Source organism: Sciurus carolinensis, chromosome 1 (assembly GCF_902686445.1).
Source record: "Sciurus carolinensis chromosome 1, mSciCar1.2, whole genome shotgun sequence".
Taxonomy (NCBI): Eukaryota; Metazoa; Chordata; class Mammalia; order Rodentia; family Sciuridae; genus Sciurus; species Sciurus carolinensis.
The window spans coordinates 196,094,450-196,109,810 of record NC_062213.1 but is presented as its reverse complement, the minus strand read 5'-3'; the positions used below and the strand labels follow the sequence as shown (position 1 = coordinate 196,109,810).

The window sequence follows — 15,361 nt, the reverse complement described above, 5'->3', positions numbered from 1 at the left end:
TCCTTGGAGTCCCAGAGCCCACCAGCCCTGACTCCCTGGCAGGTGAGGCACCTCTTCCGGGGTCTTCCCCTCCTCTGGAGACTAGAAAACTGCCGTCTAACGCAGGGTTCAAGGAAGAAACGGAGAGCGCCTTGCACAGCCTCGGCTTCCCGACAAACAGGCGGCGGGGTATGGGGGCAGGCCTCGAGCGAGAGGGGTCACCCAGCTCCCTGCGACCTCTAACATGGAAAGCTAGGACACCAAGATGGCAAGGAACACTGCAGGCTGGAGCAATTTGAGAAGGAAGGGCCGACGACCTCCTCTATCAACTGCTGCACAGGCTCCAGGGGCTTCAGCTGCAGCTGCCACCAGGCCGGACCAACAACTCCACAGTGGGGCTGAGAAAGACAGCAACCTAGCAGCTCCGTGACCAGGGACTGGTTGAGGGCAGAAGAGCTTGCTGGTGCTGTGCCCAGTGCCATGGGACATGGCCAGGGAGGCGCTGCTCTCCCAGGCCAGTTTCCACTCCTGCTCAGGCACCAAGGCGCAGCCCTGGAACCCATCACGGACTCGCGTGACTACTGTCAGCAGCTTGCCTGGCATGGTGGCAGGGCCACTGGGAAGCTGTAACAGTGAAAACGAGGTGTCTGGGCTGGGGCCAAAATTCTAAGGCCTTCGCAAGAAATAACAGCCATAGACAGAAAACAAAGGCAGACACTTGTACTGAGCTTTGGTGAGTCCAGGTCTGCAGGCCAAGGAGACACAGGTCTTGGTTAAGCCTTTGGAGGATCTGGGTCAACACTAACCGTCTCGAGGTGTGACAACACATGCAGTTGGCCTGCAGTGAGATCCAACCCAGACCTGGCATCCAGTGGTGGGTCCGACTCCCTGTTCACATCGCCCCTCGTCCCGGCCCCACAGGATGCTGCTCTGATTTGCTCCCCACCAGGGCGTTGTGACAGCAATTCTATACAGCCCCCATGCCTGGGGTGCCTCCTGGGAGACCACCGGAAGGAAAAGTGAGAGCGCACACGGAGCGCGGGGCCCACGACACTCCCAGCGAGACCCAAGAAGCCACAGCCAGATCTCCACCCCCACCAGACACTCCAGCACCTTGTGCAAGACGTGGAGCTCTGGAAAGGAGAGGCAAGGTCTAAAGGAACTGAAAACCAGTCCCTGGTAACAAGAGGAGTCACTACGTACCCACAGGGCAGGCAGGCCACCTCGAGCAACTGCACTGCCATGCAAACCTGCTGGCTCTGTTCCCATTCAACAGCAGAAGGGACTGCAGAGGCCGCAACTGGGGTCCAAGCCGAAGGAGTGCCTGACCTTGCTCCCACGCTGCTGTTCCCCTCCCTGAAAGCCAAGTCAGTCCCTCAGACTGTGTCCCCTGTGTCCCCAGAACATAAAGTGTACCCGTGCTTGTGGGCACACACACTCTGGTCTGCCAGGGCCTCCAGCTGGGTCGTCACAAATCTCCTTTGTCTCTGGCTTAGCCTAAGCACGACATCTCGCCTGCTCGTGGCTGCCCAGTCAGGGGCTCTGGGGAAGGGACATGCAGTCCGACTGTGAAGTCTGCCAAAGGGGCCCTGCAGCACCCTGGTCCCAGATGGTCTGATCCGAGCCATATGAACTGAACATCCAGATGGGAGGCTGATAGCACGCACGCGTCGGCAGAGTGGCCACAAGAACAAAGGAAGGTGGGCATAAGCAAGCTCTTCCTCCCCGTGAAACCACGTCTTGTTCCGCCTTTTGCTAAAATCTGGGAAAGGCTCTTAGGAACCCCCATGAATGTCAGGGAGAAGGCCTCAGGTTCAGGATGCTCTGGGGAAGGGACATGCAGTCCGACTGTGAAGTCTGCCAAAGACACAAACCTGCCAGCTCTGGTTGCTGACCTTGGGCACGTGAGGTTAGTTCACTGGTCCTTCCTTATAATGACACTGGGGAAAATGGAAACAGCAGCTACTCTCAACATTCTGAGCCCAAGTCTGCCCTGACCTCTCTTCCCGTGACAACCCTTAAGTCACCAAGGACTCCCAACAGCAGCCAGCATGCTCCAAGGTCTGTTAGAGAAAGACCAGGGGCTGCTCCACTGAGCCCTCCCCTTCAGGCTGGGCACTAGAACACTACCAGGGTCCTTGAATCCAGATTCCAGCTCTTATGGCCAAAAAATTAAGATGGAGGCCATGGGCTTTGGGATAAAATAAAAACACAGTCATTAAATGCAGTGCCCCAACTTACTGGCTGGAAATAGATGGACTCCCCGTGGAGTTGACAAGAGGCCCAGAGGGCCATGCGCTCAAGGACCAGCACAGCGTCTCCGGGATGGGAGCAAGCAGCAGTTGACACCTCAAGTCATTCGTTTATTTCTCAAGATGTGCACACTCAAGTAGTAAGTTGGCCAGGACAACTCATGGCTCCTAGGTATGTACAGGTCCTTCAACAGCTTGGGTTACAGACAACTTCATAGCTAGTGCACCACACACACGAGATAAAACAGGAAGCCTAAAAACCCCAAGCCACTCCAGGAAAAATGAGGGGGGGAGGGTAATAATGCAGCATCCTGTGGGGGGACTCAATCAATGCACGAGGAGGGACAACAGAGGAGTGGAAGGCAAAGCTAGTTCAGTCTCCATCAACTGCAGCTTCCGTGGGGATGTTCAGGGCATCGAGTTCAACAGGTCCTTCAGGAAGCTCTCTGGATCAGTGATTTCTGATAGAAGACCTGGAAAACACAGAGCAGAGGGTGGGTAGGAGCAGCACCCAGCCCCAGCAGTTAGCGAGGTCAAGAGAGACCGAGGTGAGCAGGGCTGCATGTGGCCACACAGACGCACAAGTAGGCCCTGGGCTGACAAAAGCCTTCCGCTAAGGCCACTGCTAGGAATAGTCAAATGCAGAGGCCCCAGGCTCTTGGAAAAGCTGCTCAGTTGGCAGTGGGCTGGGAAGAAAGAGGAATTCACACTGCACATCATTCTAGACCTTCATCCAGTCTCATTCCCAGAGAATGAAAAGATGAATGTTAACAGAGGCATTCTCTCAAGAGTGAGATCTGGGGCAATTTTTTTTTTCCCTGCATTTTTACTATTTTACACAATCCTCACAATGAGCATTGGAAACAGTGAAGCAGAAAACCAAGCTAACGAATCAGAGCTAGGCGTACCGTTACCTCTGCTTTGGCCTGGGGCAGCTCCCTCTGACAGAAGGCCGGAGGCAAGGGCACCGGGACGAGGGGGCCCTGAACTTTACTCCTAGGTGGGCTTCCCCGGTCGGGGACCCAAGTCACCTCCCCCTGCTGTTACTTGGTGCTTGGTCACAAAATCCAAACATAATTTTAATGTGTTTGCCATTTGGATGACAAATTTGTTATACAGAGAATTCACACCCAGGAGAGAATAGTGAACCTCAGTTTCACTAGCTGTGGGATAAACAACTGTCGGCCAGTGTCCCCTGACCTGTCTAAAGTGCTGCCCTATTCATACACTGAAGAGGTGCTTTTTGCTGTTTGATTTACCATCTGTTAAGAATCAGAGTGAAAGTCTCCCATATCTTGCTGGGGTACCTGTGACATGAGAGGCAGGAGGAAGACAGATTCACCCCGTTTCTCATGTTAAGGCTCTTAACTGTTATAAAAAGTCAAAATTGAAAAGGGGCTCTACTGTTTCCTGGCTATGTTCACTTGGTCACTCACTTTATCTTGAAAAACTCAGTCACTGTGTCTATAAAAGTGGGGATAAGCAGAGTGGCTGGCTCACACAGGGCAGCTAAGAGAACTGAACTCAGACTCCATAGCCCAGGAGGCGGCGAGTGCTCAGTGCACAACAGAGCTCCTGCTGGCTTATCCATGGTTTGGTATTTACACATCCTTTCTGGGGACTTTTGGAGGGAGCTGGTTCACACCTGTGGATCTCATAAAAAAACAAGCCTTGAGACTGACCGGCTGCATCGAGGAACTCTGCGAAGGTCTCCACTGGCATGAACTCGTCCTGGAAGGTCTTTAGGGCCTTGTCGGCGGCTTCGTAGATGGGCATATCATTGTGACGGATGTACTCAGCCAGAGAGCAGGACCAGCCGCCCTCCGTGTTACTGGTAGGCACCTTCTACAAGAACCAACAGACAGGGCTGGGGATGTAGCTCAGTTGGTAGAGTACTTGCCTAGCACGCACAAGGCCCTGAGTTCAATCCCCAGCACTTCCTGGTCTTTGGGCTGCAGCTGGTCAGACCATCTCAAACCCACAGAGAGAGTCCTCCCCATGCACAGAGCTTCCTGTGGGTGTGTTCTACCTTCAGGACCATCAGAATCTGAGTCACGCCTCACAGAGTCCTCACAATGCACCGTGCAACCTGAACCTAGGAGCACCACCACAGCTGCCCACTCCTCCCCACACACTGCACAGCTGCACGTCAAAGCTAAGGGAACCATCACCGTGCTCTGATTGGACTGTTTCACTCAAACAATGACAGGAGCCACCCTAAACACTGATTTTTTTGAAGACATAGCTCCCCAGAGAAGTGCATGAGGAGCTGGCAGCAAGCTTGAGGGGCATGAGGAGTGACCCAGCTACAAATGGACACTGGATGCACGGGTTTGGCCTAAGCCCTCCTCACAGCATGGACTAGATGCTTCTAAGGCCTCCAAGTCAGTGAGGGGCAGCCTGTGGATGCTGAGGCAAGGTCAGAGCCAGGAGCAGAGACATCCTACACCCCTACAGAAACCAGCTGGGCCCCCTGGCTTCCTTACCTTGAACATGTTGTAAATAAGATCGACGAGGGCCCAAAAGAGGAGGGAAGAACGATAAACAGAATAGTCCTTGACTGCCTTATCTGTCAGCCTGGAAGAGAAAATCAAACCCCATGCCATGAAGTTCCTAGAAGGATACTCGCAAGGGCAGAGCAAAGCATTTTGGGGCTAAGGGCAGAGTTATTGTGATCTCTGCCTCACATGGCTTGGGCCATGTGCCTTGTCTTCTTGGAAAATGCAGCTGTGGGCAAGGACTTCTGAAGCCCTGGACCAGAGGGTTACTCATTACAAAGACATTCCATGAAATGCATCTAACTCTCCAGCACTATCTTCCAAAGCATAGTAAAACAAATGGGAGGGAGACCTAAGTTCAACATGGCAACCAAAGGCTCCTGACTTAAGATTGTAAAGGGGTCCCATGTTTAGCCTTATACTAGCTTTTGGACAGGATGGTGCCTAATATATAAAGACGGAAACAAGGTTCTATTTCAATTTTTCAATCTTTTTTTTGGTACCAGAGATTGAACTCCCAGGGGCACTTAGCCACTGAGCCACATACCCAGCCCTTTTTATTCTGATACAGGATCTCACCAAGTTGCTTAGGACCTCACTAAGTTGCCGAGGCTGGTTTTGAACTCGAAATCCTCCTGCCTCAGTCTCCCCAGCCAGTGAGATTACAGGGCTGCACCACCACACCGGGTTATTTCAATCTTTACATTCCCACCAGGAGAAATTTTATAAACAGCAGACCCAAACCAGACAAATGCTGTCATTTGTCAAACACATGCTCTATTAAAAAAACAGAAAGCTGGTAGAAAATCGGTGTTGAGCAACAGTTATGTCTAGGATGGAGCATGCCATCACCCCAATACCTCCTAAATCCTGGGGTAATCCCAGAGCTAGCTGTTCACCACACCCCTTTATTCCTAACCTGCATTGTTGCTAATGATTCAGTTCAGGATTAAAGACTAGTCAGTACCTTGGACCATCAGGGGCTGCCCCTGACAAGGGCCATGGCCTTCGCAACAGACAGTCTTGGCTTGAGGAATGATTACACCAGGTGGTGTCAATGAAAAACAAAGACTGGACTCCCCTCAACACAGGGAGTGAAGTTTCAGAGTCAGGATTTGGTTTCTACCACCCAATCTCTAAGAGAGGTCCCATTTGCAAATAGCCACCACATCTGTAATAAGTAAGTAAAGGTCAGATAACCCTTGCCTTGGAGTTTTCTATACCCTGGAACACATCCTATGACTAAAGGGACAGGTACTGAACGTTCAGTACTAAAATACATGCACATATGAGTATCGGTATTTACTAGAAGCTAAAACCATGGGCCTCAAATAAAGGGAGTGCCTAGCATGAGGCAGGCCATTCACACCTGCATTCAGCAGATGCTCAAGTCACAAAAGTAAAGTAAATAAAACGAGATGAATGTTAAAATACGCTGCTTGGAGCTCCCGTCTGCCCAGGATCTCCCAAAGTGCCCCCTTTCTCCCCTTGTCTACAGCCCAGGGATGCTGCAGCCTGAAGTAAAAATTACTGTCAGGTGGGCCCCTGGATGAGGGCAACTGTGCACTTCTCTGCACCCCTAAGTCCTGGCAGATAAGACAGTAGAGAAGGCTGTGATGAAGGTCTGAGCAACACCCAGGCTTAAATACCTGCGAATTCCCAGCAGAGGAGGAGCTATTTTTTTCTGAATGTAAAATATGCAAGTCATCAGTCTGTCTTGAGCTACTTTTGTGTGTATCTGCTACTGCCCCTACCTCAAAATGTACCAGACTGAGGACAAAGTGACAGTGCCCAATCCCAGGAAGACACTCTGACACATACTGAAGCTCAAGGTCATGGAAGCAAGGACCACTTCCTGAAGTGCACCTCCTCTCTGGGAGGTGTCCCCATGATTAGGGGAGTGGATCTGGAAGAAGAAAGGCTCACGGAACACGGGACAGATGGGATAAATGCCCGTCAGCCACAGCCTCCCCTTGGGGGGTGTCCCTGCACTAGGAAAGCCCTCAGCACCTCTGCGAGTCTGTGTCATAGGTGGCAGGCTTGAAACCTCAGACCCTGGCCAGGCTTGGCTCTTCTCTGTGGCTGTCCTGCCTGCTAAGCAGAAATTCTTGGGTAACCCTGCCCAATTTAATTATTTAAGGCTAATTAGTAAAAGTGACTAAACTGCTACAGAGAAAATGGCAACACATGAATGCAGCTCACACTGCGTTTCCTAATTAAGTTTTGACCTAACTGGCTTTTCTTTACCTGCCTGGGACAATAGTGCATTCCAGTCTCCTAGCTGAAGGCTCCAGTAGGCTCAGATTTCACACCTGCCATGGAGGACCTGCGCCCAATAAAGAGTCACTCCGTCTGCCATGAATGCAGGCTCAGTCTGGCTTATCAACAATGTTATATTCACAAGAGCCAACTTTAGATTTCAAGTAGCTAGTTAACTATTAATGCTCAGGCTCTTAGGAAACGCTGGCAAGTGACATGTATGGAATGGGGACAGCGGTTATATAAAAAAACTAACAAGATTCACTGCCCGCCTCCACCCAAACAGGCTGGTATTGGCCAGATTCAACAGGACAGCTCCAGTCTGGTTCTTCTGGGGCATGAAATGCCTACAAACAGAAAATGCTTGCTATCTCAGAGCTGGCAGAGGTAAAGACACCAGGTGTGACATTTCGGGCCCCTGCTGTTTCACTTGGTTTGTCATTATCATGAGCCTGAAAGTCCCTGTCTATTCCCCTGCTGGTCTATATGTGTGGAAATGATCCTCAGATCCTAAACTAAAGGATCCAGAGGACTAGAGCAGAATCAAAGGGACATCTTCCAGAAATAAAGCAGGGGCACATTTCACTCAAGTGGTAACAGCAAGCCACTGGACTACCTGACATCGGCCTGAGTGGGGCCCAGCGCTCCCTCCACACACGGCCACCACCGTGGTCATCTTGAAGAGCTGGGGTGGTTGTTCTTGTTTGCAGTTTTCTCCCAAGACACCTCCCATCTGACCCAAACAGCAACACAAAGTCATGGAAGCAAGGACCACTTCCTTCCTGAAGGGCCCCTCCTCTCTGGGAGTGTGCCCAGGATTGGGAGAGTGGGTCTGCAAGAAGACAGGCTCACAGAACACGGGACAGGAACAGCAACCAAGAAGTGAGAAGGGCGAGCTTTTAATTATGAAAAAAGAAACCCCCGGGCTGGGGCTGGGGCTCAGTGGTAGAGTGCTTGCCTAGCATGTGTGAGGCACTGGGTTGGATTCTCAGCACTGCATATAAATAAATACAAATAAAGGTCTGTCACCATCTTTAAAAAAAATTAAAAAATAAAAAAAAATAAAGAAATTCCCTATCATGGTCATGCTGAAACTTCTTAGTTTATGACAAAACAAACAAAACAAAAAACCTAGTTACCTGGCTTAGCCCCTGCTGGTCCTAATATTCTCATTAGCTGTATCACCCGGGGCCTAGCTGCATTCCTCCCTGAATTTTCTACAGGAGGTAAATCTGGCTTCACTTTTCCAGCGGATGAATACAAAACCCAGAGAGGCCCAAGCAACTGCCAGCCAGCAGCCTAGACTCTCAGTGTCAATGTCAACTGCTGAGTCAGATGAGCACACCTTCGCCTAGCACACATGGATCGGTCATCTTTGAAACACATCAGATACAATCCAGACAGCAGCTTCCTGAAGCAGGTACTTACCTGGTGGCCCCCCCTGGAGCCACTGCCCGGGCCTGCGAGGTCACCAGCAGCCTCCGCAGGATCTCGACGCGCGTGGCCCTCCACTGCTCAGGGGGCAGGACGTGCAGGGCCAGGACTGTGAAGTAGTGGGGCCCATCCACATCAAAGGCACTCTCCACCCACTTCTCCTTGGGCTGCTCCAGGAAGCCTTGGAGGTTCTTCTCCTCTCGGGATGTTGCTCGGGTTCTGGAAGAAAAGGGGCGTGGTGTCACACAGTGGGGAATGGATCAGGGTGCCAGTTTCCTTCAGAGCTGGTTGAACTGAGCCCCTTCCGCCATCAATCCAAGTCATCTGTGCTCTCAGGCCCTTGTCTGTGGAAGCTTCTCTGCCCCTCCCCGACCCTGCTCAACCCAGTACTGCCTGCTGTTGAGCACCCTACCAAATGGCATGTTCACTAACACTCCAGCGCAGACTTACCTGACCTCTCTGGAAACCCAGAAAGTGAGGAGACTTCCCTAACATCACTAAGCTAGTGAGTGGCAGCAGCAAGCATGGAAGGATCCAGACTCCCTGACTCGACTCACAGCCTGAACGCTCCCTTTCTCCACATAGCCACTGCATCTGGCTGCTTTCCCAGGCTCTCTACTGGGTTTGTTTTTCAAGTGTTCTCCCTCGTTCATAAGAGCAGACTCTACCGGCAAGCACGGCTGGTCGCTCGCACTCCTGCCTGAACTACACGAGGGTGATCATCACGGCAAACTTGAACTCCAGGCACCATGCTCAGTGCTTGATCAAGAACCTGTGAGGCAGGTACTACCACTGACCCAATTTTACAAAGAAGAAAACTGCAGAGCAGAGGAGTTAAGTACCGGCCCAAAGTCACCAACTGGGCTGAGAACCCTCCCCATGATGAAGTTCTGACATGTGGCTACACTATCTTATCTAGCCGCTGCTAGATTGTTGGGGGGAGAATGGGAAGTAAACAAATTCCATGTCAGCAGCCACCAGAATCCCAGTTCCCAGGTCTGCAGATGGCACCGTCACTATAGCTGGGCTATGGAGGAAAAGCGGGGAGCGGGGTAGGGATAGGGCAAGGATACCCTGCTTTCTGCTGCTCCCTATAGAATGAGCCTGGCTGGAAAGGATGGAAAGGATTTGACAGGCTCTTCCAGCCCCTCAGGGACCTCAGACTTCTGGACATCTTAGGATCTGCTCAAGCTCTGCTCTGGCTTTATGGGAGTCATGGTGTGACAAACTCACCTTTGTACATGTCCACCAGAGACACTAAGTGCTCTGTAACCAAGCTAATGAGGGAAGACGGAATGTGGTGGAGGAACAGAAGCCTCTGGGTCAGCCTCTGCCTGCCCAAGGTAACTGCCAAGGGGCAACTCCCCTCTAACTCAGGGACATGAGCAGGAGTTCTAAATGTCTGGCATGTAGGAACATGGTGATACCATAGGTAACCAGCTCCATCCCAGCAGGCTAAATCACGGAAAGTGTTTTCCTCACTGGGTCTGCTTCTCTCCCTGGGGAATGGAGCAGTTCACTCCACCCCACGGCTGCCTAGACATGTCTCTACAAAAACCTGCTGTCAGGGCCTCAAGAACACTGGTAATGAGTACTGCCAGGCCCGCGGCATGGTCTGGACAGTGGGCATGTCTGTGCCGTCAGGGAGACCAGGTGTCTCTTCTGATACCCAAGGAGTCTAGTGATGATGTAACGCACTCCAAAGGAGCCCTGCCCTGCCTCTGTAACAATGAAGACTTCGTTCCTGAGGTCAGCCTTTTATCTCAAGGACAGGAAAGGAATAAGAAAACAACATTGTTGATGACAGGCCAGAAAGGACAAAAGCCGACTGTACTGCTGCCTCCACAGCACGGCAGTGCCTCAGGTGGACTGTGCAGCTTTCCACAGGCGGCCAATTTTCTGCCCACCAGAGCTGTGGGGTTCTGCCAGGAACACGTCCTGCAAGTACAAAGCCATTCACACCCAAGAGCTAAGGTACAATAAAGCTCTTAATTTGCTTCTAAAACCTGGAGTGGAAAGGAAGAATCTTTTCCACCTCCTGAGTGTTCTTTAAAATGACACTTCTAGGTGTCACCTAACTATGCCATCCTGTGCACACAGATAGAAACACGTTTTCTTCCTGGCTGCCTTCCTTCTCAGCTGACTTCCCAGATAATCTTCAACAGGCCCTTCCCCTCTCATTTGCCAGAAGCATTACTTGCTGGAGAGAAAGCAGGAACAATAAGCCCAGATTCCAGGCCTGAAGCAGGGCTTTAGTTCCCTTGCCTTGCCTCAGTGGGGAGCCTCCACCTGCAACAGCTAGTGGGTCCTGATGAATGCTGTGCTCCAGTCATGGCCCCCCATTCAAGAGGACAGAATGGCTTTGCCCATTTCACTACCTTCCAGGCCAAAGGCCAGTGCAAGGATGCAGCCCATGGCTGCCCATGGTGGGACACAGGAGAGCTCTGGAAAGTCACCCACTCTACTTTATTCTGGGCAACCCCAAAAAGTTACAGATGCACCTCCCTACCTCAGTAAAGACTGCCTAAGGTCAGACACTGACTCTGGAACTAAGCAGAGAGGGGATGGGAAAGCCAGGGGAATTTGTTGGGCAGAGGATGTGGGGTAGGTCAGCCAATGGGCTACAGGATACTGACGTGTTCAAGACGTAAAGCACAGTGTGAATGATGTATGGGATCAGGTGGATGTTACTCTCCCGGCCACCCCCGCCGGTGTCTGCGCTGAACGACTGTTCCATGGCAAAGCGCAGGAAGAGCAGCTTGATGTCATGGATGTTGAGCTGATACGTGGGCTCCCGCTGGCCCGTACACTCCTGGAGGTAAGTGTTATGCCTGGAGAGAAGCAGCACAAACAAGGAAGCAGAAGTGAGTTCCTGGTGACGGCCAGGCTGGAAGGCAGAAGCCCCTCTGGCACCTGGCCTGATGTCTGCAGGGTTAACAGAACCCAAGGGAGAGTGGGGACAAGGCAGGCCAGCAGGACGTTCTCATTTCTTTTGTGACTGAGTGTGATGCTCCCTAAGTATGGACAGATGTCATAGCACATGTCACGGACACATATTTTGGAGGAAGAAACGTGGAATTTATTCCATTATGACATGATGATCTACCCATAGGAACTCTCTTCAACCTTCAAATCTGTTTTTGTTTTTGTTTGTTTGTTTGTTTTAGATAAGTCAGCGTCTATTCCTGTCCTTCTGGGCCTTGTCTCTTATTAGGTGGGTGACCTTGAGTAGACTACTCAACCCCTCTGTACTGCTAGAAGCAACATACGGAAAAACCTTTAAACATGTTGCCCGTTGTTACTTTAATCATTATTACTCCAGAAACCTGGCTTATAGTGAACACCTTCTCATCATTCAACTTTAAAACAGGACTTGGGAAAGGGTCACCATGCCACAAGGCCCTGCCAAAACACAAGGTCTCAGAGAAGCTTTAGCTATTCCACTTTGGATTTGTGGGAGCAGGGAGGCCTTAAAAGAGCCCAGTATCCCCGTGCAACTAAGCTGCTTTCCTTATTAGTAGTATTATTCTTTTCTTTCTTTTTTTTGAGGTACTAGGGATTGAACCTAAGGGCACCCTATCACTGAGCTACATTCCCAGACAGGGTCTCACTTAATTACCTCAGCAGGCCTTGAAATTGTGATCCTCCTCCCAAGTAGCTGGGATTACAGGCACGCATCACCTGCCTGGTTACTGTCATTAGTTAGACAGCAGGGCCATACACCATTATAAGTGAACTCTGGGACATTCTTGGCCTGACCAAGTCAGGGGTCCAAGTCTTATGTCATCAAATCAACAGAAGATTGACCAACCAAAATTTTAAACAGTGCCTCAGAAACTGAGGGTGCTCCTTTCTCTCCCCCTGTGGGTGGGCCTCAGCAGGTCAGGACTTCGGTAAATTTCCATTCCCTGTTCCCACCTGCTCTGCACAGCTCCTTAGTCAGCAAGCAAAGAGGGTCATGGATGCCCAAGGAAGCAGGTAGGAAAAGGACCGGACTGATAGTGTATCTTTCCCATCTCCTGTAAATCCTTCCTTTTTTTGTGGTACTGGGGATTGAATCCAGGGGCACTTCGTCCCCAGTCGTTTTTAAATTTTATTTTGAGACAGGGTCTCACTAAGTTGTTGAAGCTGGCCTCAAACTTGCAGTCCTCTTGCCTCAGCTTCCCATTGCTGGTATTATAGGCGTGCACCACTGTGCCCAACAAATCCCATACTTTTTACCATGGGAAATGCTCAATACTCACCTTGCCAAGCAAGTGGCAAAAGCTGATTCAGGGACGTGGGGTCCCCAGACCGGGAGGAGCCCATTGCATTTAGTGTTGGCATTCTGCAGAGCGGCACTTTCCCACTCTTCCCGGCCTCGCGCCAACCTGGGTGGGGAGTAGAGCAGGGACAGATGACTACTGGAATTAAGCTGGCACCAGACACCTGGGCGAATGGGTGGAGGAAGGCTTGTTGTTTAACAATATGTACGTCAGGCCACGCTCTGACCCGAGGGGGAGAATTAGCCACTTATAATCTCTGGACTTAAGGACCAGTTCTACAGACCTGAGTCTTATGTCATATCAAGAGAGAAGGGGAGTAACCAATCAAAATTTTAAACAGTACCCCAGAAATAGGGTGCTTCTTCTCTCACCCTGTGGTGTGGGCCTCAGCAGGTCAGGACTTCTGTAAACCATGGTAAATGCTGGCTTCACTATCTCAGGTAAATAAACTACTTTTATCAGCCTTGGGTCAAAGCCAAACACATGTCTCTACTATGTCAAGAATGGCTTCTGGCCCACATGGTTTCAGGTAGAAAAGATTACTCCCCAGAGACTAAAGAGTAGGTTTAGAACCTCGGGGCTGGCAGTCCTACTCCCTGCAACTCCAGGGCCTTAGGCAAGTGGGCCACTCCTCTGAAATAATGTAGGTGCAGAGCTGAAGCGCACATGAGCGAGAGGGGAGTCTCTGGGAAGGCCTGCTAAAGGAGTCACTCTGCAAAAGTCAGTGCCTACCTGACAGCAGCCAGGTGACAGTCGTAGTGCACAATGTTGAAGTGGGACACGGTGCTATAGCCCTGTTGTTTCCGGGGCTTGTTCTCCATCTCCTCCAAGGCTACCCGCTTTGTGAAGGTGTAAATGCCCAGGACCTTCGTGGGCTGCAAAGACAACAGATAGAAGAGGAGAGGCAAAGAGAAACGCCACCTTGGGTTAGGAAGGAGGTAGGGCAGAATGAGGAGCACTGAGTGTCCTCCTTCCTAGGCAACGCCCTGGGATTCAGGCTGCTTTACACAGGAAGTGCTCAGAAGAGCGGGTGCTTTGGTTTAAAATGGTTTGTTCCCACCAAAAATCAAGCTGAGGCTTAATTCCTCAGAGCAGTGTTGAGGGGAGGTGGGACCTTAAAGATTAAGTCGGGGGCTCCACCTCATGGGGGATCAACAGTTCCCTTTCTGCGGGTATTGTGAGAGGGCCTACTGCCTCTCTTGGCTCCCCCAACACGTCTCTCTTCCACACCACACCCTTGCACTTTGCCGGAGAGCTTACCAGAAACCACGATTTCAGTACTATGCTCTTGGACTTCCAGAACCATAAGCTAAATAAACCTTTGTTCTTTACAGATTAATCTTGGACATTCTGTTATGTACAGCAGAGGAAACAGACTAGGACAGTGGCACCTCAGCTGTGAGTTAGGCACCCAGCTGGGCACAGTCCAGGGAAAGGGGTATGAGAGTCTGCCCAGGAGGGGCTGGGCAGAGAGAGGCAGAGAAGCAAGCCCAAGCCGTCCTTCTCTCCAGGCCTCATCTAACTGGAAACTTCTTGAGAAGCCGCTTGCTTTCTGAGAGCTGAGAGGCTGCAGCACAGCAGGACCAACAAAGGCACTGCCCTTCCACAGCCTGGGTGCCCAGAGAGCAGGAGGTTCACACTGAGGAGGAAGAGGCCTCCTGCGAGGCCTTCAGGGGAACAAGCAGGGCACTTGCTGCTCTGTTCCTTTCAGGTTAATCTAGCTTGGATGTGCCTAGAAAGTGGGGGTTCTGAACTTCTCCCCATCATCCTGAATAGAAGCAGCATGGCATGCTGTGAAAATCCCTGGTCTGGAGCAAGAGCAGTCCCAGCGGGAATTCTGGCTCCACGTGTGTCCTTTGCTCTCTTAACTATAAATTGGGGCTTTTCACATGTTTAAAGACACAATTACTCAGTTGACACAGAGCTCTGAGCCCGAGGCCTCACATACAGAAGGAACCCAGTGGGTGCCATTTGTCTCTGAGTGCCTTCTTGCCTTGAAAAGAGGATAGCACACAACCTTGACCCAGTCTAAGAACAGGGTCTACAGGAGAGGGCTGCCTCCTGAAAAAGAGGCCAGACATGCCATCAGAGCCCATGCCCCTGAGGCCAACTGCTGTCCAGCAGTGGTACCTGGAACTTATATCCCTCTCTGCAGATGCAGCACGTGAGGCCCGGCTCCTCGATCAGCTCTTCCATCTGCTTCAGGAGTGCCGTCTTGGTCACCACCTGGCCTTTTTCGTTTGTCTGTAAGGGAACCCAGGTGGCATGTCAGAAAGCGATTCTCACATGCCCTTCCACCCTGACTCAAACACTGTGACATCAACAGAAAAGCCCTTCAGACCCATATTCTTCTGCTATTCTCTACTCCCTGCAGGAACCCCTGAGGCAGGGGAAAACTTCATATAGGAACTTCCAAATGGTACTTCCACTTGTCACCAAAAAAGCCCCCTTTCTTTGTTCCAGCAATTCCAGGCCTCAGCTGGGAGGGGCTGCTGCATTCTGATTTGCTCACCATTACTGTGTGAGTGTTGAAACTGCTGACACTCAAGTTTGCTGGTTGGAACAAGGCACTTCTAGGGTTACTGCTTCCTCTAAGGTGGGACAGTGAAGCACAGAGCCCTTTGTATCAAACAGATCCTGGTCGAAACCCTGTCAACCAATTAGTTTCAAGCCT

At 51.1% G+C, this 15,361-nt stretch overlaps 1 protein-coding gene and 1 non-coding gene across 11 annotated transcripts in view; one reads left to right on the top strand and one right to left on the bottom strand.

Moving 5' to 3' along the window:
- Positions 1-1,167: 1,167 nt before the first annotated feature.
- Ubr4 (ubiquitin protein ligase E3 component n-recognin 4) overlaps positions 1,168-15,361 on the bottom strand; it is a 133,469-nt gene continuing 119,275 nt past the window's right edge. For 8 of the 10 annotated variants that reach the window (XM_047542310.1, XM_047542320.1, XM_047542326.1 and 5 more), the window contains 9 exons: positions 14,818-14,931; positions 13,420-13,562; positions 12,667-12,822; positions 11,059-11,253; positions 8,417-8,641; positions 4,718-4,808; positions 3,914-4,076; positions 2,221-2,704; positions 1,168-1,335 (listed from right to left, as the gene is read on the bottom strand). In XM_047542310.1, the coding sequence (XP_047398266.1) occupies positions 2,640-2,704; positions 3,914-4,076; positions 4,718-4,808; positions 8,417-8,641; positions 11,059-11,253; positions 12,667-12,822; positions 13,420-13,562; positions 14,818-14,931 (1,152 nt within the window). In that variant the 3' untranslated portion in view covers positions 1,168-1,335; positions 2,221-2,639. The remainder of the gene's footprint in view (positions 1,336-2,220; positions 2,705-3,913; positions 4,077-4,717; positions 4,809-8,416; positions 8,642-11,058; positions 11,254-12,666; positions 12,823-13,419; positions 13,563-14,817; positions 14,932-15,361) is intronic. The other 2 variants (XM_047542335.1, XM_047542384.1) reach the window with 2 other exon arrangements.
- On the top strand, positions 4,101-4,173 carry Trnaa-agc (transfer RNA alanine (anticodon AGC)). Its single transcript has one exon. It is a non-coding gene; the product is annotated as a tRNA-Ala (tRNA).